Source organism: Aplidium turbinatum, chromosome 8, assembly GCF_918807975.1.
Source record: "Aplidium turbinatum chromosome 8, kaAplTurb1.1, whole genome shotgun sequence".
Taxonomy (NCBI): domain Eukaryota; kingdom Metazoa; phylum Chordata; class Ascidiacea; order Aplousobranchia; family Polyclinidae; genus Aplidium; species Aplidium turbinatum.
Window position 1 is genome coordinate 15593285 of NC_137479.1, and position 24338 is coordinate 15617622.

General features: G+C 37.0%; 2 protein-coding genes across 3 annotated transcripts; both read left to right on the forward strand.

Annotated features, from left to right (window-relative positions):
* Nucleotides 1-164: 164 nt before the first annotated feature.
* LOC145775320 (beta-hexosaminidase subunit beta-like) lies at nt 165-10130 on the forward strand. The gene is made up of 15 exons (XM_082586593.1): nt 165-275; nt 1508-3590; nt 3966-4102; nt 4228-4316; nt 4562-4624; nt 4705-4748; nt 5343-5453; nt 5892-5993; nt 6315-6477; nt 6712-6859; nt 7265-7424; nt 7782-7959; nt 8298-8388; nt 8539-8643; nt 8920-10130. Exons 2-15 carry the CDS (start codon nt 3429-3431, stop codon nt 8978-8980), a joined length of 1614 nt encoding a protein of 537 aa, XP_082442719.1. The 5' UTR covers nt 165-275; nt 1508-3428; the 3' UTR covers nt 8981-10130.
* A 2878-nt stretch (nt 10131-13008) lies between these two features.
* LOC145775718 (lysophospholipase D GDPD1-like) lies at nt 13009-19716 on the forward strand. 2 transcript variants are annotated; one of them, XM_082587072.1, is made up of 8 exons: nt 13009-13162; nt 14751-14793; nt 15339-15474; nt 16366-16536; nt 16848-16937; nt 17391-17524; nt 18080-18185; nt 18662-19716. In XM_082587072.1, exons 1-8 carry the CDS (start codon nt 13009-13011, stop codon nt 18791-18793), a joined length of 966 nt encoding a protein of 321 aa, XP_082443198.1. In that variant the 3' UTR covers nt 18794-19716. The 2 variants fall into 2 exon arrangements, with proteins under 2 accessions (XP_082443198.1, XP_082443199.1); XM_082587073.1 differs by having other exon boundaries at nt 18687-19716.
* Nucleotides 19717-24338: the final 4622 nt, after the last annotated feature.

Consider the following 24338-nt stretch of genomic DNA (forward strand, 5'->3'; position numbering starts at 1 on the left):
CTTTGTCGTGTTGGTATTGGGGTGTAGTTTAACAGACATCAGGACACTTGAAAAGATTAAATTCGTAGCAAATTCTACTGTACTGAATCGACTGAAAGGACAGGTGCACTATATTGTTGGCAGGTCCGGTTACCAAGCTGCATTTATTTTATTACAGATGTGTAGGAGAGCTCTGGAAGAGCTTTTCGCGACATTCATTTTGAAGCATTCTAGTTCTTGTTTGATGTGAGGTGCTAGTGACCGATGGGAGATGAATCGAAAACTTGACCAAGAAGGTATTTTCTCTCGTTGACATGGTGCCATGTTTCTCTTGCTTAGTAGCTAAGTCATCCTCTTGCGTTGCAATTTTTGTTATTCCTTAGAACAGCTTACTTGCTGCCATTCGGCGGAAAAGGAAAGTCGTTCTTTCCCAACACTTGTGGCGATACATCGCTCATGTTGCTCAGGGATAATTTGACTTGGGCACTTTCATCACATTGCAATTTTTTCAAGTACTTTAAATTGCGATTCATCGGAAGTAGTAGATGTCACGAGTTGTGTAAGTTGAAACACATCCTGCACTTAACATCTGTCTTTGCATTTTCAAAAAGTTTTTGTTATTTTATCAACATGCTGTTGCGGCCTGCACGAACGTTAGACATTTTTTTGGTTTTGTTAATTGTAGCTACTGTTGGTATCATCTAAGCCAGATCAGTCCCGATCCTAGCCCAGCTAGGGAAATTGGAATTTAAATAAAAAAAAATGTAACCTACTTGCAACGTAAGAAATATCAATTTTGCCAGTTGAAATACTCCCCGCCCACACGAAGTGGCATATTGCCGCATGCTGCTCCAGCCTCTGCCATGGCATCCTGCTGCCTACAATATTTTGGCAGGCATCTGTCAATCATTTGTTTTTCACTGTTTGGCAAGACCATTGATTTGGCAGCGTATCAGTCGTGAAAGGAGGAAATATAATTCGGGGGTGGATTGGAAACTGTTTCGGTGTCGACCCAGCCAGGAAACTTGCCCACATTTGACGTAGATAGATCGTCTGCAGAAGTTGAATTAGTGTAAAAAGGGCTCATTTGCTGGCTTGGAATCATTGTCATGACTCAACAGCGCTTATTGGAACTGTCAATGGAAACACTTCGTTTGGCTTGGCGTCTATCTCAGCCATTTCATTCCGGTGAAACTCGAACCAGTCGGTTACGTCAGTTGTTCAGACCATTTGCAAGCATCCGAAACTGTCAAGATAAAGCTTCCAAAGTGACTTTTTCAGTCTGAAATTGTAAACATTCCCACAATCAATTAACAATGCTATGATATTTTTTAAAATATATATTTTTTTGTTGGAAGTTATGCTTGTTTTTAATTAGTAGCAATGAGTTCGGTTGCACAATCCTTTGTTATTATCCAGTATGTAAGTAACCAAATCCGCCTACATGTCGTAAATGGTTTAAATTCTCATAATAAAACGGTTTGTCTGTTTCAACTCCAAAAAACTAACTGGTCTTTTCTCTTTCCAGATCAACGTCACCTGCCAATCAGAACATCACGTTGTATCCTGCCCTGGCTTGTTCATCTCGTCTTGGCCACGCTATTCAGAAACATAGCAAAAATAATTTACTATATGCTATATACTATTTACTATATGCTATAAATAATATTGTCATATAAGCATTAATGATTAATGCTTATATAAGTTACTAATGATGAATAAATAATTGATAAACATTACGGATATTGGCTTGGCTTTGCTGAGAAATACTTATCGCTTCACTGGACAACGTTACAACGCAATGTTTTGTCACCGAAAAAGCTTTTTAATCTACTCCTCTGCGCCTTCTAACGTTGATTAATTTACATAAGTGCGTGATGTTAAGTATTCACTATCGGTGAAAGTTCGGTTACAAAGAAGATTTTTTCGTGAGATTTAATATTATTTCAAACAATTGTCACTTCTAACAAGTACGAGAACGGGCTTGTGGTTTGAACTTCAACAAACCAGGAAGCTAAACATGATAGTATTCGTAGATGTAAATTACGTTGATTCAACGTCTAATGAAGTCTTTCTGATAACCGCTAACAATTTACAGCATGTGCTATTTAGCAGATGATCCAGCTTTAGCGTAAGTTATTATGTTTCATCTTCAAAAGAAATTTCCACATAATTTTAACCTGGTGTTGAATAATTTTTTTTCAATGCTTTCATTTCACTCACAATCTTATAGTTTACTTTGTGCATGCTCGTTGACATACTGCACTACACGTCACCAAGCATGCTCGTTGACATACTGCACTACACGTCACCAAGCATGCTCGTTGACATACTGCACTACACGTCACCAAGCAGCACAACTGGGCTCATTACAACTTCAATACCTTTGAGAAAGTAGATGCATGGTTTTGACATAGATCAATTGAGGCGATACGCATTGTCTCACATGAGGCTCATCACAGCCTTGTTGTGTTGTATGGCTGACGAAAAATGTTATGAGAGGTGAGGAAAATCAAAACATGGCGTTGCATGATATTCAAACAATCCCAAGAGGTGTTTTCTTCTCATCGTTTTAGCGTTAGCTTGTTGATACACAGATTCTAGCATGCTTTGCTGTGATGCTTGTCGCATGAAATCCCATTTCCTGACCCTGTATCCATCTCCTTGTCATGTACCTCATTGCAGTTACCAGCAATGAATGACTCGTGTTATATGAATCTATTGTTTTGGTTGTTAGGTGCGAAACAAATGGGAGCACAATAGGTCTCCTCACTTTCTTTCGCTTCAATCACTTCATGTCATCTTGATTTTACATCTGCTTGACTTCACGTGGCGCATGATCGGTGAATAAATCATTTATATTTAAGTTGTGGCGTGACTTGTCAGAACAGCGAAAGGGTGTTTCAGAATTCTTGTTTTCACCTTCCAGTTTTTTTTTTATTCTGACACTGCTTTCAAGAATGAAATTTTAACAGGAGGCGTTTTCACAAGAGACGAACAGCTTTTGTAAGCAACAGTTTCGTAAAATGCTCTTGATCATTTCGGTATTTGCATGAAATAAGAATGAGCAGTGGTGTGCACGAAAGCTTGCATTGAAAGATCCAATTTTTCTTGTGCAAAATAGCTCGGTAGGCTACAATGAATACATCTATTGAATTATTTGCATATCCCAGAAAGTGTTTGCTTTGTCTCCAACTGTCATCAAACTTATTTTTTCTACTAAATTAAGTGTGGCACCGCAGCTATAAAAACTCTACTATTTATAGCCTACACAAAGCTTTTTGTGAGTTGAGAACTGTATATGAAGCTTCCAGACGACTGGCTGGTCAGAATCTGTTGCATGAAAACTATGTAATTCATTTTGTGACCTTGCGTTTTCTATCTTTGTAGGCTATAGGCTAGGTTGCACAATTGTTTGTGTGTGAACGTTGGAGCACCCCGAGGTAAACATGATCAGGGCAAGAGTAATGTTTGTTATTTCTGTAAATATTGCATGGGCATTTGCTAATTCGCAAGTTCATTCTTCCTCTCTGAGGTACGTGCCCAGCCTTGGAGATACCAGTCCTGGCAGCGTGTGGCCTCAACCCCAAGCTCTGCTGGCGTCGCCTGAGGTTAGATGAATTATTTTTGTATGAATTAATTCCTATATTTCTTCAATACAACCAAGATAGTGAGAAAATTGCAAATTTGTCTACTGGATTGGCATCGACTACTATGATCTAACAGCTCATCGAAATCGAATTATCATTGTTTTTCTTTGTGATGGTCAGAAATAAAAGCAAACTGAACTGAAAATGACTTCTTTCTAAATTTACATGCAGTAGGCCTAAAGAAGGTTTTGTCGACAAGAAATTGACTGTTGGGAGAACAAGAATATTATTATTATATTAATAGACACGATTTGTCGTTTCGTCAAACGTTCTTCATTCGACAATAACCAAGAAAATTCATCATGATGTGAATTATTTTACTGACCTATGTTTCAGACATTTCGTGTAGAAGTTGAAGCTTTTCGTTTCTTTTACAACCAACACTCGTACTTCTGCACTATCTTAACAGAAGCTTTCAAACGATACGGAAAGTTAATTCAAAAGAAAAGAGACTTTACAAAGCTGAAATTTAGGTGATGTGATGGTAAAACATTTTGAAAAACCTGAGATGTTCGTCTAAAAAAAACTTCACAAAAAGTTGTTTCTGAAATGTAATTTATTTGATTTGCACGATGAAAAATATAAATTTATTTTTCAGATCAAAATCCGATTTTTCCATCGGCGGCTTGGAAGTTAAATTGAAATCAGAATGCGAAAAATACCCTTCGCTTGAAATGGATGAATCATGTACGAATGTTATGTCTCATAATGGACTGTTTGTACGCAAATACACGTAATCTAACTTTGTAATTATTGTTTGCATAACTTGTGAATCATTTGACAACTTGACTTGCGATAAAATCAAACAAGTTCAGTTCGTTCTTACACATGACATCTTTTTTTCTTCTTTTTTTCCGTTACTAATATTTTATATTTTCACTTTGTTTCAGAGATTTTTTAGGACTTACGATTCGAACTTTGTCTATTTTCAGACGACCTTGTTGTTGGCACAAGAAGTTGGTTGCAAGCGAACTCAGTGTGGGGGATACTTCGAGGCATGTTCGTTTTGTTGTGAAATTAAATGATTACAAGTTACACGGTCTGGAAGATCGATAAATATTTTTATCTTTTACAGGACTGGAGACTTTTTCTCAACTTTTGTGGGAGCACGATGGAGAGGTAAAATAAGTAGACTGCTAACAAATAGACTTTTACCGCATGATTTTCTTGGCTGTAGCCTGTAGTCTTTATTACGTATGGCATTTTACTCTATTAGCCTATTATATTAAATTTTCATTGTATTGATGCTCGTGTGGTCTGTAGACTGTAGAATAGATGTTTATAATGTGTCCGTCACCACAAAGCAATGGATAGCAAATAAGGAAGCTAAACGTTTTGAAAGTTGGTTTAGTTGATGTTGAAACAAATGCCTTTCATACGATTTGGTGTGTAACTTTCTGTGTTAAATTTCTTTATTGTTTGCATTCATAAGGAGTACAAGTAGGCGGCGATAGAAACTGCAATTTTAAGCTTTTAATAAATCAAATTGTAGTAATTACTTTTAGAAAATTAAACACAACATAAATGTTACTCACTCAACACTGTGTGTGCTAGACGTTGCATACACTATAGTGGTGGACGATGAAACAGATCACACTAGTAACACTTGATATTCTGAAAAATACTTTTAAAATGTATGTAAATCTATCACCAGTTCAGGTTATTTTGCTATCACAATATAAAAGATTTTTTGTGAATAATTTGTATTTTTAGATTGTGGTTAATCAAACAGCCATCATCGATTTTCCACGGTTTCCCCACCGAGGAATTTTGCTTGATACGTCTCGGCATTACCTTCCTGTCAACGTCATCTTGCAAAACTTGGTAAGCTAGGTCTTCCCTGCAATGCTACTCACGTGTTGAATTGAGTTGCGCCACATTTATTAACGTAAACGGCATAAGAGAAATTTCACGAATCTGCTCTTTGTTTATCGTCATGTAGCTGCATGGAGCGCAAAGCATGTAGTCTGGAATTGCCGACGTAGTCATGATTTATCTCCACAGCTTGCTCCCAAATTATTGGACCAATTTACTCGCACGCTTGACCTCTCACCGCAACCACTCCGGTGGTTCCACCTTCTGTCACATTCCCTGAAAGTTATTCACCTGATTTGCAGAATATTTTCTTTTTTTTTTTTTTTACGATATTAACGCTGTGTTCTCTTTCCACCACATCAAGTCTGTATTTTTAAACTGGACCAGTCACGTAATAATGTGACGACAACGTTTTGTGACAAAACTGATTATGTCTTTGTTGATTAGGATGCAATGGCATACAACAAGTTTAATGTGTTCCACTGGCACATCGTGGATGATAATTCGTTTCCTTATGTCAGCGAAGTCTACCCTGATCTGAGCACAAAGGTATTTTCACAACTGCTGTAAATGGAAGTTGAATTGTTATCGGTTTAACATTTTTTAAGGACTATCGAAGCAAAGAAAACTTTCATGCAGGCTATCCGGCATGTCTGTGACTGATAAAACGCTGTCATTTACGTAACGGCTTTCTCTTATCCTTTATTACGCGGACAGCAAATCAGTCGTTTTTCACATTGATTCAACGCGTACAGCCGTTGAAAACGACTGTCTGGGCACTGAGCGTTTTCAGAGACTAATTATTCCAAATCTCAGACTTTTAAAGGCAAAGTAAATGAGAAAGTGAACCAGCTTGAATGCTTTTTATAGGGTTCTTACACTTCGTCAAAAATCTACACACCGTCTGATGTAGCGGAGGTTATTGAATACGCCCGTCTGAGAGGAATCCGTGTGGTTCCTGAATTCGACACACCTGGTCACTCACAGTCTTGGGGCAAAGGGCAGTCAGGTCTTCTCACACCTTGTTATGCAGGTACCACTGTCGCGTATTGATGACTGATTGTTTGGTAATCTTGCAAAGGTTGTTAAACTCTTTTTGCATTAAATTCTTTTTATGTATTGAGCATTTAAAACTTTGTAAGTTTACAGAAAACTGCTTTAAGTGAAATCAGTGAAAACGCTTTATAGCAAATGAATTCCATTGGTTCACCCAAGACGCAAACGCACGGGGTTTACAACAAGTTTAACACACAATGTTATTTTACAGATGACAAACCTGATGGTACGTTTGGTCCAATCAACCCGATAAGAAATAGCTCGTATGAATTCATGAGCAATTTGTTGAAAGAAATACGAGACGTTTTTCCGGACAAATACCTCCATATCGGTGGCGATGAAGTCAGCTTTTCTTGTTGGTAAGAAATGCTGTAGCCTACATTTCCAAGAGGTTGTCATTTTTAGCATTAACTGACTTTGCAATGATAACATACTATATAGGACATTAGCTTTTCAGCAAAGACAAAGCTTTTGATTCAGTCTACGTTTTGAAGTTGCTCTGATATGATTAAGTCTCTTTTATGACCAACAAATGAAAAGAGGTTGATAGCTGAGTCGGTTCTTTGTCATTGCGTGGTCGTTCGCTATTTCTGATCGGAAGGCTCTCACTTCATGTTTTATGTAATTTTGTCGTATCCAGGTTTATGCCCGTGTTTGAAGTTTTAAGTGGTGTTACTTTTATAAAGCTGCTCTGCGATATGTTTTGTAAACATTATATCTCGTTTGTTATTGTTAACGAATTGATTACGATTTGTAATTCTCAGGAAAACCAACCCTCAAATAACAAAATTTATGAAAGAACATAATATTACTGAAAATTACTCGAGTCTGGAACAAATTTACGTTCAAAGACTTGTGGAGATTTGTGAAGAAATCGGCTTCAGTTACATTGTCTGGCAAGAAGTGATTGACAATGGGGTTTCTGTAAGTTCAAGTTCAAAGACACTTTATGTTTGTGAAATGGTGTTGCCAGGTGTTCACGCTTTTCATACGGCGTTGCCAAGCTAGCAACTTTTGCAACTCTCAATGTGCTGTGAATAACATTTCCACTGGCCTAATATTGGGGAGGCCAAGAAAAGAGCTGAAGATTGTGATTTGTGGAAACAATTGACGATTACCCTCAGATTGGAGACGGCACATGATAATGATTAATAGTATTTATTGCATGATATGTGGGTAATAAATAGCTTGAGAGGATGACAACATTTAATTAAACAATATTGAAAGTTTTAATGTCAACTAATGACTTACGGTTTTGCTGCACCTCATGCGTTTGTTCAGGTTAAAAGCGACACGGTAGTTGAAGTTTGGAAGAGGTATGCTAAACCGCAAGAGGAGCTTGCGAAGGTGACAAAGTTAGGTTATCGAGCTCTCATCGCTGCGCCATGGTATCTCAACGTAATTTCGTATGGAGAGGATTGGCAGAAATATTATGTCTATGAACCCACAGATTTTGAAGGTAACAATATTAGGAAGCTTTCAAATAAAATAAAATGCTAATATCCCTTTAAATTGTTCGTAGATTTGCACTGATTGAAGGGTAAAATATGAGCTTCATTCTGTATCTTGTCAAACAAACATCTCTGCTTCAAGTGGTTTTCTTTTTCATGATTAGTTGAAATAATCATCATGGGTGTACTAAAATACTAATAACACTCATAATATAATAATGCTGTCGTTTCAATATCTTGTAGTAGTCTAGTCTACAGTCACCGGAAGAACGCAAGAAATTAATTTATAATCATTCTGGTTGTTGAAAATTAACTTCTGTATTTTCCACAATGTCCTGTCTTACAGGTACTCCTGAACAAAAGAACTTACTGATTGGTGGAGAAGCTTGCATGTGGGGTGAATGGGTAGATGCCACCAACATTACTCCCCGACTATGGTGAGATTTACTGGATTAACAGTTATATTGTTATCATGGGAATAATGGGCTTACTGTGGTATATGTACTTTGTTCGTGGTGTACGATTGTGGAACAACATTTTTTCCGTTTGTTATCAGCCAGGTTACCACATTTTGATCTTTTTATTAGGCCGAGAGCAAGTGCTGTTGCAGAGAGATTATGGAGCGCTCAAGCCGTAAATGACACTACAAAAGCAACTCCTAGACTTCATCAACATAGATGCACATTGCTTGAGTAAGCCCGTAGCCTATGTATTTATATCTTATTTTTGTTACTTAATACTTATACATTTTTTCGTTTTTTTTTGTTTGGTTTTCTTTAGCTATATACTAAAGCGTTATCCACTTTCTAGTAGGCTACCTTTTCGGTGTAGTCCTAAAAAACATCGCCCTGAGGCGGCAAAAAAATGGATTAGAATTTTCTCCTTCACTTTTTCTCTTAGGCTATTTTAGATGAAATTGTGCTAATAACTGTTTCAACTTGCTTTAATTGTACTGCTGTTGTTTTCAGACGTGGCATTCCAGCAGAACCTTTACATCCTGGCTTCTGCATACACGAATGGACTGATTAGCCTAAATGTTTTATCAAGGAGAGTTCTTGTTTGCTAATTTTTTTTGTGTTTCCAAGCCAGATAGTATGCTTTATTAACCAGTAGGCCATATCTAGTATATTTTAGTGTGTCTATGACCTTGTTTTAATCATACATCAGGTCACCTGGTTACATTGACTCTCTAAGTCCCCGCATTGACCGAGCATGTTGCTAAAGCCATTTGTCAGTGGTGGCATGGTTGGTTGATGAGAGTGACGATTAGGTTTTTCATCTAACTTTCAAGTATAAACTTTTGCTAAATGCATTGCCAAAATTGTTATGAAACGTGGTGGTCTACTGGTCTTTGTTTTGTTTTTTTCTTTATTTGCACTGCTGACAATAATGAACCCAACGACGTAGCGTGACTAATCTTTGTGACCTTTGCTTACAAGTGAAAATTTAATCTCAGGCAAAATTTTGTCAATTATCTGTAGTGAACGCATTTTGCAAAAACCTGTGTCCATTATTGTTACTTGTTTAGTAACTTGCTAATTCATTCGATACGCCTCAAAACGGTGCACACCAGATAAAAATGACGATGCAATATCATATGACGTCCTCGGGAATCTGAATGTCAGAACCGTCTCAATGCTTTGTATAGTTTGTTGATGACCATCGTCGTATCGAAGGCCGAGTGAGATTAAGCAAGAAAGCAACGTAATTCATATGTATTTCAATATTCCCTTTAACTGCATGTAGTAGGTTACGCAAATGGGATGCATATCATCAGTATGAAACATGTGCAATATTTATCTGTAGGCTATTGTTTACCAACAGGCTTCCTTACCGTTTTTATTGTCATTGTGAAAGAATTATACGCTACAGCAGTATAGGTTTCAACGCAATTAAGCGAACAGTTGCTTCGCTTTCAATTTTGTCACTGACCTATTGTGCATTATTTAAGAAGTAGGCCTATACGGCGTTGCTAGATTGTGAGATGACCAATGACCATGCAACCTTTCGCTGATCCTGACGACAGAATGTTATAACTGAATACTCGTCGTTGTGTTTCCATCAAGCAAATAATTTTATTTTACTTTTTTGATAAAAAAAAGTTGCATGATACAATGTTTTAACAGCCAAAAAATTATATTTAATATAGCGACATTTTGAAGTAAAACAATGCAATGGTTTCGTGTAGTCCGCTCAGCGTGCTGGCTTTACAATTTACATGCAGCTTGACAGGTTTGAAACCCAGCAGAGGTTTTGCTATTTGCGAATGACACTAACAATCTACTTGTTTTTATCAGCATTAGGTTAGCCCATAGTAGAAAAGTGACAAAGTTTAATTTGGCCTTTACGCAAGAAAGACTGTTTCTTTGCTGAACATTGCTCACGATAGTTAAAATAATGTAGGCTAGGCTATCATTGAAAAAAAAACGAGCTATTAGGTATCTTTTTTAGCAAATAAAATGCATTTATTGCTGCGTTCTCGTGTACTACTGCGCTTGTTTGACTCTCGGTGTGTAAGCTTGGGCAACGTATTCTAAAGACTGCTTTCCATTCAGTGGCACCTAGTGGGTGAAATAATTCCCCTGCAGCAACAATACAACAATCGGAAACTTTGCTAATCTCGGTAACCGGCCTTGCGTCAAAGGCCTCTATAACTATGCGAAACTACCATGAATATTGGAATAACCTATCAAGACTTTATCAGTTCGAGGATAAATATTTAAAACCAACCAACCATAAAAGGGTAGGCTAAAAGATGATTCTACACATCTGAACACAGTAATGGGAATGGCCAAAGCGCCATAGATAGACCAATTTATCTTTTTTGTGTTTCTTTGCTGCTGAAACTGCACTGACTTTGTAAAAAAAAAAAAAAACTTTGGATTTGACTTGACACTGCCTTTTCCCTGCCTTAATTGTAAACAAAAAGTCGGTGTTGAGCGCAAAATACGCAACTAAAAGAGATCAAAAGGAGGTAAAATTTGTCAACATTTTTCAAGTGCACACCCCAACTTAGATATTTGCTTGTTTAGATTATTGTGGATTCTCTCTTCTCATTTTTTTTTTTTTGCTTGGTCAGAACTTATTTGCTATCCCTTTATCTACAATGTTTGTCGCTCTTACTTTTTTTTTGTGCAGAAGCTTGCAGAGCACAGTCGATGCAGAACAAGTAGGCTAGTTGTTCATAAACTTCCATTTCATCAAGAATGTTTCTTTCTTTTTGTTGAAAAAATATAGTAACCCACTGTAATGTGTCAGCTAGTCAGTAGCCTACTTTTTCAGATAGCTTTTTATATGCCTATTTGACATTTTGTTAAATGGTTGTTGAATGTGCCAAAATTTAGTAATACCTGCTTTGGAAACGTTTTAGATTTTTTATTGTCCTCACCTCAGACTCATGGCATTTTTGGCATACAATTTAGCCAGTTTATGCGCCAGTTTGAAAGTTATTTCTGGCTGAAAAAAATTAAAGTTCTGGCAACTCTGATGTAAATCTGGCTACCAAGGCTGCATCTTATTCTTGCATGTCATAATGACTCAACAGTAATAAGCTGAAATTTTGGAATGTTCTGCATCAGCAATCAAACTAAAGTGGTAGGCCTACTGGTATCGTATGTAATGCTTTGAAAGATGTAACCGAACCTTCTTTGAAACACAATTTATTTGTTGTGAGCATGGCAGGTTTAGGGGTATACAAAAGCTTCATATTGGTACATAAGCTAGGCATGTTTAACTTTTGTAAAAAAGTTTTAGGCCAAGTAAGATAATATACGGCACCGATATATCATATTAGTAAATTACCATCTGCTTGCCTTAGGTGGTACTCTGTTTTTTTATTATTATATTGTATTCTGGTCCAGTACACATGGTACTACAGAGAAAAACATTAACATGCTCGGCTGCTCGCAAATAACTTGGAAATGTTAGCCTAAATTTACAAACCTTATTATAACTGTTTCGCAACCACAGATGTGTGTAGTATACAATATACATCTCAATATTTTTGCCGTGACGGCTGAAGACGTACGTAAGGTGAAACAATCAAAAATGTAAAGGGTGGCTGAAACATTTTTTGCTTGAAAGACTATTTTACCTTGAACATAATATGGGCACATCCTTGGTCGTCATTGCAAAAATCCTGAGACGTATATGCACACGTCCGTGGTCACAAAATAGTTAAAAAGATTGCCTGTAAAGCTAAATTAAGTAACTAGCAATAGGCCAGTGGTTAGTTTTAAGTGTCTATATGTCAGCTGCATTTATTATCTTAATGTCAACACCTGTCCAACCTGCATGTTTTTGCTAAAGCGAACGTAACCTGCATAATTTTTGCTCATAATTTTTGCTCAACCATGCACCATTGAGAAGTTGAATTTTGTTGCAATGTGACACTAAGAAATAGACAGCATAAGTTATCCATGACTATGAGTGAGCAAGTCCATGTGACATGAGAAAGTCCAGGTGACAAAACCAAAGATTGTTTAGGTTGTCGTACCGGCCTTTTTAGTGCAGTATGGGGAAACATTGATACAATGGGGGTAGTAAATAGATAGACTCTTAACTCCTAATCTCTGATGATGATAAAAACAATCATGCAAGTTTTTGTTGAATGTATTAACTATTAGGCCTACTGTTTTTGCGTACTGCAGGCTAAATTTCATGGGTTTATAATAATAATAATCATGCTTTTATTTGCACCCTTTGCGATAACATACAATATAGTACACTGAGATCACAGTACGATACGACAGGAAGCAGCGAAGTGACATATTGTCTTCAAGTCAGCTGCTCCCCTTAGTTTGGCTTGCCATTAAGTGTCTTAGCCAAGACATAGCTGCATGCTCTGGAGTGGTGTCAAACCCACGTCCTTTCGAACGTTGCGCAGACGTTCTCGGCAATGCAGCAGACACTCACTTTAATGAACTAAAACACTTCAAATTGTGACCTAATTTGTTGGTTGCTGTACAATGAGTATATATGGTAGGCTATAATAGGTACGGTATATTATAATGTTCAATTTTTAGAAACTTTATGTAAGTTGATTAAAATCTGTTAAAATGACTCTTAGTGCTGGAGCTATTGTGGGTTATTCGATACTTGGTGTCTTTGTTGCATATGTCATTATATCTGCTATATTGTTGAAATTCCCTGGAATTCTTCATAAAAAAAAGCGGACAAATTTTCTATGTGCTCATATTAGCCATCGAGGAGGTGAGTGCTATTGCACAGTGTAGAATGTAGACATCAAATATTTTTAGAAAAGTTGTATGTCATAGCCAGCCACTTACCAATTTATGTCATCTATTAAAATCATGTTTCTATGGATGGGTTTTTAGTGTAATTTGTTCAAGACAATGATGTAAGTTCCATGAAAATACATTTGTAGGTTAAAATTGATCAGTTGTGTTTTTGTTTGTATGTTATTTTGCAATTTTAGTTTTGGATTAATTTAACAACCTTTGCTGCTATGAAAAGCTAAGTTTTCAATTTCAATTTGATGCCTTTTGGAGTTTTCATGAAATATAGTATCAAAATTGCATATCTGCATGTGTGTTTAAATATGTATTTCTTTAAATATGTTTAAATTGTTTAAATATGTTAAAATACGCTCTCTGTATTTTAAAATTAGTCTTTTCGTACCTTGTCTTTCTACCACATCATGTGATCTGTTCAACACCTTTTGATGCAGTTACCTTTGATTCTCGCAGAGCCTATATCGTTGAGTTTGAGCTAGTCAGAAGTACTGTGCAGTTTTTGTTTTTTCCTGTTTATAGTTATAATAATCATTGTATTTTATTCAGATGTAGTAAAAATTGTATATATGTTATTCCTGAAGAGGACATCGTGTGATGTCAAAAACGTTCGATATTTAATTGTTGCGTAGTTTTGTGTTTTTTGTAGATATAATAATCTTTAATATGTTAAACTTGATAACGTTGCTCGGCTTCGTATGCCTATGGTTCAACAAGACAAACTCTCTACCGAAGCTGTGTTTAAATATATTTGTTAATACAGTATATTTAGTACTATCTAACTGTTCTGTAATAAAGAAAATCACATTTAGTTTGTTTGTTATAACAAATGTCATAATAAACTTCAAACTACTTTTATTTGATTAAAAGTCGGAATTAATTGATTGAATCGTTATCCTCGGACTGGGAAATCCTTTTGCAGAGCTTAATCCTGGCAGTTTTACATACTTGTAGACTTGTAGAGGCTATGAATCACTGGCTTACGCCCGGTCATTGAGATTGACAGAGTGAAGTTTCTGATTGTTGAAGTCTTGTTGCTAGGAATTATTCCAATTCTATCCATTAGATGTCGCTATTTAAACCGAGTGCAGTCCTTAACATGTGTTGCTTAAGTGCACACCCCGAGAGTCCAACTAGCGCTGCTTGATCTTGAAGCTTCTTCGTATGGAATAAACATCTGCAACAACTGTATATGTGTTTTAAGTTTTGATATATCAGAAAAAGGTATCTATTAAACCGGAATGGCCCGTTTCGGCTAGTCCGATTCGACTGGTCCGATTCGACTGGTCCGATTCGGTTGGTCCGATTCGGCTAGTTCCCTATTCGGGTACAGTCTTTCTCGGCAAGTTCCCTATTCACCAAATTTTTGAAAATCCAACATTAATCCTTCTGTAATCCAACAAAATCCTTTCGTAAATCTAACGAACCAGCCGAAAAAGAGTGCAGCCGAATCGGACTAGCCGAATCGGACTAGCCGAATCGGACCAGCCGAATCGGACTAGCCGAATAGTAGCAGACCCCTATTAAACACACTCCATGTTGTTTAGGAGCTGCAGAACGCTTAGAAAATACTTTAGATGCATACCACCAGTAAGTATTTTGTATTATATATATATTTTACTTTATATAGTAGAATCTGCCTGACCTAAAGACAGTAAATTTGTTGCTTTCTTCCTGGCCCCAGTAGGCTATGATACATACCCACTACCCAGCTTAGATTTCAGGACAATTTGATCAAATTCAGTATGTAGCACTGTACATGAAACTATTTTCATTTTCAAAACAAGTTTTCACATTTTTGGCTTTATTTTTTAACCAGATAAAACTTTCATTTGCACTGTATGATTGTTACAACTATCGTACATTGAAACTAATCAATTTTATTATATAGTACGCTAATCAGAGCCATTTTTTCTTTTATTTTTAATTTTGAAGTTCTTTAAAATGATTAACTGTAAACCAACGTTACTTGAAAATATATGAAATGATTATAAATGAAAGGAAATAATACTGTACATAAATACTGTACGGTACATAAAATGCACAAAATACAAGTAAAAAATGAAAAACAGAAAAAAGTTTTTTTGACATCTCCAACCAGGAAATGCCTTCTAAGTAGCAATCTGTGATTGCAGTGCAATTGAAGTTGGAACTCAAATGCTTGAGCTTGATGTGCACATTTCAAAGGACAAAAAAGTAGTCGTCAGTCATGACGGAGACCTGAAAAGATGCACAGGTCAAGAAGGAAATATACATGAATTCAATTTTGAGGTATGGTTTACATCTATTGACATTTGTTCATTGCATTTGATAATAAACACAAATTTTTTCGTGCAAAAAGAACAGAAACGATATTGATTGAGTGTAGATATATTCTGCTAAAGTGAACTGAAGATATGTAAAGAACAGGTGTTTTTGGTATGCAAGAAATAACTTATTCAATAGGAAGTAGCTCCATCTTACATATATCACTTGCTTTTTGGAATTTTGAGTGCTTGATATTTTTTCAAAATACACAAGTCAGTGTTATTGCTGAGGCTAATCATCTTGTCATACAGGTTTTGTATCAGGGATGTATTTGCAGTTTAATTTTTATTTGAGACCTCATGTTCCTTTATGATTCATCATTGAAGACCACATATCTCGTTTCTATTCTTGTGCTTAGTCAGTTAAAAATACTGATTATGGCAGAAATCAGTCATCACAGCTAGTATTACATGCACATGATCTGCTCAGCTGCTTGAATTATGTGTCAACTGTCAACGTTTGTGTGCATAATGATATCAATGAGAAACACGAAAATCACATTAGTTGAAGTCAGGAGAACTGCTGCTAACTCAGTTTTCACTTACTTATTCATTAGTTTTCATTAGCTTTCGTATACTCACTTGTTAAGCCTTCTAAGGAAGATAAAGCCACAAATTCATTTAGTTTCTACGAAAAGGTACAGTATTCATATTGGGCGTAGAAATAATTTCCTTTGGACTATCAGTCCGTCACTTTTTTCTGTAGTTGACAAATAAGATTTCATACCAGGGGGGTAAAAACTAAAAAAAAACTCGGAAACACTGATGTTGGTGATAAAACACTTGATTTTCGGAGATATGTACCAACGGACTAGGTGCCATGTTCAAAGGTACAGTTACATGATTTTGTTTTTAGGAATTGCCACTAATAAAAGATGAGTTGCAAGTGACATTTTACGGATCAACAATGTGTAGGAATGAAGGAAATAGCCAAAAAATGCCGACGCTTGAAGATGTGTTTGAAGCATTTCCAACTACACCGATAAATTTGGACGTAAAAGGAGACGGGTACGAAATTATAGAACAGGTAAGTGAAAAAGAATCACAGGCAATGGAATCATAAATATTCACTGACAATACAATGGTACGATCGTGTGCATTGTTATTACAAATATTAACATAGCGTCTTTTAAGTAGGACTATCTCATCCACGAAAGACTTCAGCACTATTCAACATGGATATTGGATATATGTTACTTTTGTACCTTTCATAGTGAAAGCTCATTTTAACTCGCAAGTTGAACATGCAGGAGTTACCGTAATTTACTTGGCTTATGGGATATCTCACACTTTTTGTATTTATGACTAAAACAAGTTTTTGTTACTGTTTAACGTTAGGTCCATGGTTTGATCAAGAAGTACAACCGAGAGAAAATTACTGTTTGGGGAAATTTTCAAAACAAAACTACAGACGCATTGTACAAATTGGTAAGATGGTTTTGGCAACTAATTGAATTCTCTTTCTTTACGTAGGCCTACGCCTTTTGAAATCTACTTGAATCATGTGTCTCATTTTCATAGAAATACCTATGAACGGTGCTGATGATCCGGAATGATGTCTAACCTTTTGTCAGAAAATGAAATGAATGACGTATTTAACCTGTACGCATGATTGCGCATGAGTATTGTTGACACGTGGCTGCATAGCCGAGTGGTGAAAGCCCTGGTACGACGTTTGAAACCGCTGAAGAGCATGTAGCTGTGTCCTTGACAAGACATTTGAAGTCATGCCCTCGATTGCGGAGTGGCGCCTCGTCGATTAATTATATAGCCTTTGATTTCGATCATGGTTATGAGTAACATTGCGCTAGAAAGCAATGCCTACGGCGCTTCCTAGGGCTATGACCTGCTGAGCATTTGACATTCACAGTACATCTTCAGGATCCAGAAATCCCACTCTTCTTTTCACTCCGCCGCGTTGCGTTGCTCTACCTATGGTTCTACACCGGCTTGCTTCCTTTCATTCCCCTTAAAGAATCTTATTTGGAAATAGTTCTCCCAGACATTATTTCGTCGTAAGTTCAATCCAGTTTTTAACATGTTGCATTTCACTATGTACTAGACCAATGTACCATCAACAGTCTTCGAAATTAGCATATTTTTACTTCGACAAAAACGTTGCCGAGGGCAAAAGTTGAAATGGGCACGTGTCTAAGCGCCGGCAAAGTAGGAAGTAATCCAAATAAAACATCCAGCAATAGTAAGATTGAGTCAACATCCTAATCTGATGTAGTCTAAGAAAATTAGTTTTTTTTATCCTTACAAGAGCTCGTGTGGCTTCGGCATTTTTATTGCCGACGCTAATGCGCCATTTATGCATCTGCGTCGGCAATTGCCGAAATTTCGAAGAGTCCATCAATTAAGCCATATGTCTGATCGCACCAATCAAAACTAATGAAAGGAAAAGCTTCTCGGTCCACAAAAATTGCCTTCGCTTAACGTATTGGTCTTTTCTCCACCATTGACGAACATTAACAACCGCCCGAGAAGCAGTTGTATAGCAAAACAGTGTCTTGTCATTTGTAAACTTTTTCTTTACCGTATTAAACAAAAAAGCGTGTTATTTGCAGCATCGATTTTAAAGTGTCAAAGGCGTTGAAAGCAGCCATGGGCATATTCGGTTTCCTTGTGAAAAGCAGAGTGTTGTTTAGACACCTGAAGGACAGAGGAATACCGGTGAGTTACTTAAGCAAAGACCTTGAGACGACAATGCTTAGGCCGTGGACGTCGCTATAATGGCACCTGGACTGGAAGCCAAACGCTAGGCCTCATCTTGGATGGCAAACAGGATTGCCATATTGGCGTTTTTTAAAAGTTTTTTTTTATTTTTTGAGCCTTCTAAATAGTTAAAAAAAACTCTGTTTTATCAATGGGCAGTAGCCTATCTACAAACATCATGTTTGAAAAGGTAACTTTTCCCGGATCTTGATAATGCTTTTCATAATATTGCATTTTGTCAACAGCATGATTACTACTAAAACCTAAGGTGTTACGTTGTTGGCGTTAAAACCACCAATATGGCGATCCTGTTTGCCGTCCAAGGTGAGGCCTAGCGTTTGGCTTCCAGTCCAGGTGCTATTATAGCGACGTCCACGCTTAGGCCTACTGCTATCGCCGCCATTTTTTAGCAACAAAACTATGTTATTATTTAGACTTACTTGTGGGTTGTAAATGAAGGAAAAGATTTCGAAACGGCTTTCAAACTCGGCGCTGAAGGAGTGATGACCGACTGTCCTACAAAGCTCACACAATGGTTGAACGAGCATCCCCAGTACAAGGTGTAACGTTGAAACAACGTGTTAGATTCTAATACTTTGTAGCTAAATCATGCTTCGACAATTCCCTGCACTTATACCTGTTGTGCTAACCGTACAATTTTAACGCTGTTCTGGATAGAGCGTTTATCTCAAATCTACGTTTTATTGATTCCTTTTATTCAATGAGGATATAAAGACAGAACTATCCTGAGTAAATTGTTTCAAAAGCTACGTCCTGATTGCTATACGATTCTCATTCTGCCCGGTCGTTTTTACCCCTATGACTTTTTGTATTTTAAATTGTGAGTTTTTATCGTAACTAAATGAGAAGTGTTGATCTTGACGCACATCTCGTTCACGTATTGAGCTACCTTAGACAGCGCTTGTACTGTTTATTTATTGCATTTTGGCTTGCTTTAACCACATCAGTTTTAACCGTCATCGCGCAGACGAATCTGTAGTGTAATGCCCCCTACCCGTAGTGTAATGCCAAAGAGATGCACTGAATTTTGGTTATGATGTAGCTTGTAGATGATGTAGATTTTGGACAGGTTATTCCACCTAGTTTCTGCACACTATTTTAATGCTCGTAGCTTCCCTTTCTTTTCATCTTGTACCCTGAGTTATTGGGACGAGAACGAGTAATTTTATGTATTAATTTGTAAGAGCATATGTTATTTATTTTTAATGTAACGATTAAGCAGTTAGGCAACAATGTACTTTTGCAGGTAGCCTATGTTTAGTTGCTTACTGTCTAATTTAAAGCTTTTTTATGCCGTAACTTATCAATGTTGTAATTATGTTTTTATCTGGTAAATACATCACTTTGTTGCAGTGCTTTAATTAGTCTTCATAGTTTATGAAATGGTTTTATACGAATGAACACCATGTTTAATTGTTTATGTTGCAAACATTGTCTGGGACACATTAGCCACATTTATAACATTCGTTTCCGCATGCTCTAAATTTTGTTTGCTATCATAGTAATTTGATGGTTCAAACATAAAATAAAAACAAATCTTTACTGTCGTGGTCAGAATTCGGGTGACATCAGTTCATCTTGTGGTTGCGGTGCTCCGTGCTAGGATTATTCGTGTCGAGCAATTTGTGACATCGGCGGACAACATCGATATCAAAACACAAATAGCAAGTCATTGGCTGCAAAATTGCATTTCGTTGCACTTCGCCTAAAAAATTTTGTCAGAGCCTGTAGTAGTGTGTAGGCAATGTTGCCGCTCCGATGGCTCAGTTGGTTAGCGCGTGACTTCGTGGACGAAGAAGCTTCAAGATCACGCGGCGCTGGTTCGACTATCGGGGTAGCCTAATGCGCTTGAGCAACGCATTCTAAGGACTGCTCTCCATTATGCGGCACCTAATGGATGGAATAATTCCCCGGCAACAACATTTCAGCAATCGGAAACTTCACTCTGTCAATCTCGGTAACCGCCCCTGCGTCAAAAGCCTCTACAAGTAAGCGAAGCTACCAGGAATAACATATCAATGCTTTGTCAGTCCGAGAATAAAGATTCAAAAACAACCAAACCAGTTGTCTTTTTTCTATATACAAACTGGTTATTTTTGCAATGGAAAAGCAAAATTGATCTGTGCAGTGTAAACGTAGGCTAGATTGTGTTGCTTTCAAAATTAAAGTAGCCTAACAGACTATTCAAACTAATAAAAAAGCTTCAGGCACAGAATAAAAAATAAAAGGGTGTAGGCTACATTTAGGGTAGACTGCCTATCACACAGAAATAAAATCAACTTATTTGAAATATAAGTAGGCCCACGGCAAACTAAAGAATAAGCCTAGCTACAGTGAGAGAAAAGACACAATCATTAAATGAGAGTTTTAAGTCAAAGCGTTGTAAGGTTACTTTGTAGGTAGCCTAATTAACATCATAAAAATATATTGTTGCCCTAATGGTGAAAGTGTAACACTCCTAGGGTGGCTGAGCATGAGTAGGCTTAGCTAACAAATTTCTGTGACAGCTCTTCATTCAAGTGTTTATGATATGATTTTCGAGAAGGACTCCCACAATAAATAAAAAATTGCAGCTTTAGGTTGTTTAGCTTTATGGGAAATTCCCCTAACAGGGAACTTTTGCTCACTCAAGTTACATGTTAGTTTCAAGGATGCCAGAGCTTGGTTTTTCCACCTAGATCTGGTTTTTTTTGACCACATCTGGGTTTTAAGTTTTTTTATTTCAAATTTAGGTAAATCTAGGTTTTTTTTGGTTTTTAACTTTGCACAGAGCTTGCACGGTATTAAGGCACCGGGATCTTCGATAAATGGTCCACACTGCAATACAAAAATGATAAGGTACCGGTAATGTTTTTTGCATCAGCTACTGCAGTCAGTGAGGTACAGGATGCTGAAGAAATGATCCAACTTTATGAAAATGTGGATGACTAAAAATTGGAGTAGTACAACTATTTGTGTTACTGAACATTTATTTATTGTGAATTTGAGTTATTCTTTTCAACATTATGTTCAAATAAAAAAAGGCTAAGCAGGGTTTATTGCTAAGAACCAAGTTTTTGTAGTTGTAGGCCTACACCAAACTGTAAGCACTAAGCAGGCATGATGATTCTCCTCAGCTGCAGTCTACAACTCACACAGCAAAAAGTTTAGTTCAAAACTCAAAACTAACCTTAATGGCTAGCCTATACACTCATACATCTAGTCAGTTTTAGAAATTTTGGTTAAACACACACTGAACCTTGCTAGCTAGACGCTTTACCATAAAGGTAATTTTGAACCAAAATCTTTGCTGTGAGCTCATATAGGCCTACCAAGCTCTTGTTTTTGTATATAGTTATATTACCGGTACACATATATTAACTACCATACCAACATAACATGTATATTGTATAATTATACATACGTGTTACTATTTGTAGCTTTCTGAGGCTTCTGTGTAATGATTTAAAATGGTGCTGAAAGCACACGCAGGTTTTTTTTTTACCGCTTTACTACATATTTTCTGGACCTGGGTTTTTTTCGCCTCATCTGGGTTTTTTTTAGCACACAATCTAAGTTTTATTGGAAATTTGTCGCTGGCATCCCTGGTTAGTTTGCATTTGCAATCCAGGTGTGATGTTGATGGACAAGAAATGAGATGCAATGGAAGGCAGATTTTGGGGTGGAAGATAGAAAATGTCAAAGATAGAAAGAGTTGGACGATGGGATAAAAGACAATCTTCCATCATTCTGCAGGGGAGGATGACTATAGTCCTCACACACGTTGGTCGACATTGCCTTTTATGCGAGAGTCGGAGCTCTTGATGTTGGGTTGCTCAGCGAAGGCAAGTCGACCCTTGTGTTCTAGCAGAAACAAGTTTGGTTTGTGGTACCAAAAAAGAACAAAATCCCGAAAGCGGATTAAGCTGTTTCATGCCACTATTCCATCATTAACTTTCTATTCTAACACGTTTTTTTTTTAAACATAAAAGAATGTAAGGAACTTGAGTAAAAGTTTCTGTTTGATTACATTTTTTGAATTGAAATATTTCGATTTGTATTGAACCAACGCGACAGTTGTTTGAGAATGAGAAATCAAAAACATTCATGGTAAAACAAGCATCCTCATGAGTAGCATAGTTTTATTTCTGTCTTTTAAATCCATATATTGCTCTCAAATCATTCTATTTGTGTGAAAACGTGGACAATCAAACAGTCCACGAAACAATAACATTATATGGCAGCATGCAGAGCTCTTTGAAAACTAAAGCGCTAGCTGTGATAATAATAATAAATCAATAAAGTTTATTTCAGTAGCTTTCGGTTCATTTGATAAACATCTGAGACAAAAATAGTAGACTATATATATCAAACACCTAGCCTAACTTTTATTTATATCGATGCTACATCTTGGAGGCAACAAAGCATATGGTTATCTAAGACAAGGTGCTCTTTCTAATTTAAATAAGAGTTAAGCGATAAAAGAGAGAGTAAGCTTGCCCTACCGCACCAACCGCAAAATCATTTTGACAATCTACATGGGGCAGCGAAAAAAAAAACAGTTATCTAAGTGAGATACTCCTGATGTTTCACATGAATTGACAAAACACGGAAAACAGCTACTCTAATGCATTCGGATGCAACCTAGTTCGTACCCTGAACAGTTCGTACCCTCAATTCGTATCCTAAAAAAATCGAGAGAAAAAATTAAAAAAAGCGGAAGTCGCTGATTGCAGTTTCCGCAAACATTTTAAAGTTTTCCCCCTGAAAAGATCGAGAGAAACATAGCACAAAGCCGAAGTCGCTGATCGCAGTTTCTGCTAACCGTAACCCTCACCCTAACGCTAACCCTCGCTGATCGCAGTTTCTGCAAACATTTTTCTGCACTTTCTGCTGACCCTAACCATAGACTAATTTATGCTCTAACCCTAACCCTCGCTGATCACAGTTTTCGCAAACATTTTTCCATAGTTTTTGCTAACCGCAGTTTCCGCTAACCCTTACCCTAACCTTAGAGTAATCTATGCTCTAACCCTCGCTGATCGCAGTTTCCGCAAACATTTTTCCGCAGTTTCTGCTAATCTTTACCCTAACTCTAACCATAGAGTAATCTATGCTCTATCCCTAACCCTCGCTGATCGCAGTTTCCGCAAACATTTTTCCGCAGTTTTCGCTAACCGCAGTTTCCGCTTCCCCTAACTCTAACCATCGAGTAATCTATGCTCTAGTCTCTAACCCTCGCTGATTGCAGTTTCCGCAAATATTTTTCCGCAGTTTCCGCTAACCCTCGAGTTGTTTGCGGAAACTCCGATCAACGACTTCGGCTTTGTGCTATTAAACTGCAATCAGCGACTTCGGCTTTTTTTTAATTTTTTCTCTCGATCTTTGAAGGGTACGAACTGTTCAGGGTACGAACTGAGTTGCACCCAACGCATTCCATCTCGATGTGCTCCATATCCATGTACAATAAGTGGTTGCACCAAAACAAGAACACAGATATAGGTCTTGTCTAGTTCTAACACCAGACAATCAATCATTTTATTTTTTGTTATTAACGCGTCCTGGACGAAAAAGATACTACTAATTACTAACTACAAAAGTCGATGTAGACCAGCAGCACGTTAATAAATGGGAAAATGTGGTAAAACCTTGAAATATACCTGAATAGAAAATCATGTTATACAAAAACAGAGAGAAGCACTCATGTAGTAATGAATGACAGCCTAATGAAAAATGTTGTAGATTGAATTTGCCAGTTCCAATATTGATGTGGATGAGCAGTCGTAATAATAGTAAAAGGATGGAGAAAGAAAACCGGACATAAAAGAAACCGATACGATACTTCATTCTCAGAAGAATGTTGCTGTTAAATTTTAGCTTGTAGTTTGTGGGCTTACTTGTGGCATAGCCTACCTTATACAATGCAGAAATCAAAAAATTTGCTGACAAAAGAAATTTTTGAGATGAAATGGAAGATTTCTATGATGGAATGAAAATGGGATGAAAGAAAATCTCAGGATAGAAAATGGAAAAATGTCTATCTGAAAACTTTCTTCAATTTACACGTTTTGCGATTTTTGCAATTATTGTACATTGTACAAGTTATAATTT

Excerpts from the sequence above, each read along its gene's own strand:
- LOC145775320 (XM_082586593.1), top strand. The coding sequence starts at position 3,429 with ATGATCAGGGCAAGAGTAATGTTTGTTATTTCTGTAAATATTGCATGG. Across the intron at positions 6,478-6,711 it reads TCTCACACCTTGTTATGCAG|ATGACAAACCTGATGGTACG; the intron begins GTACCACTGTCG and ends GTTATTTTACAG. Across the intron at positions 7,425-7,781 it reads TGATTGACAATGGGGTTTCT|GTTAAAAGCGACACGGTAGT; the intron begins GTAAGTTCAAGT and ends GCGTTTGTTCAG.
- LOC145775718 (XM_082587072.1), top strand. The coding sequence starts at position 13,009 with ATGACTCTTAGTGCTGGAGCTATTGTGGGTTATTCGATACTTGGTGTC. Across the intron at positions 16,938-17,390 it reads CAGACGCATTGTACAAATTG|GATCCAGAAATCCCACTCTT; the intron begins GTAAGATGGTTT and ends GTACATCTTCAG. Across the intron at positions 18,186-18,661 it reads TGAAGGACAGAGGAATACCG|ACTTACTTGTGGGTTGTAAA; the intron begins GTGAGTTACTTA and ends GTTATTATTTAG.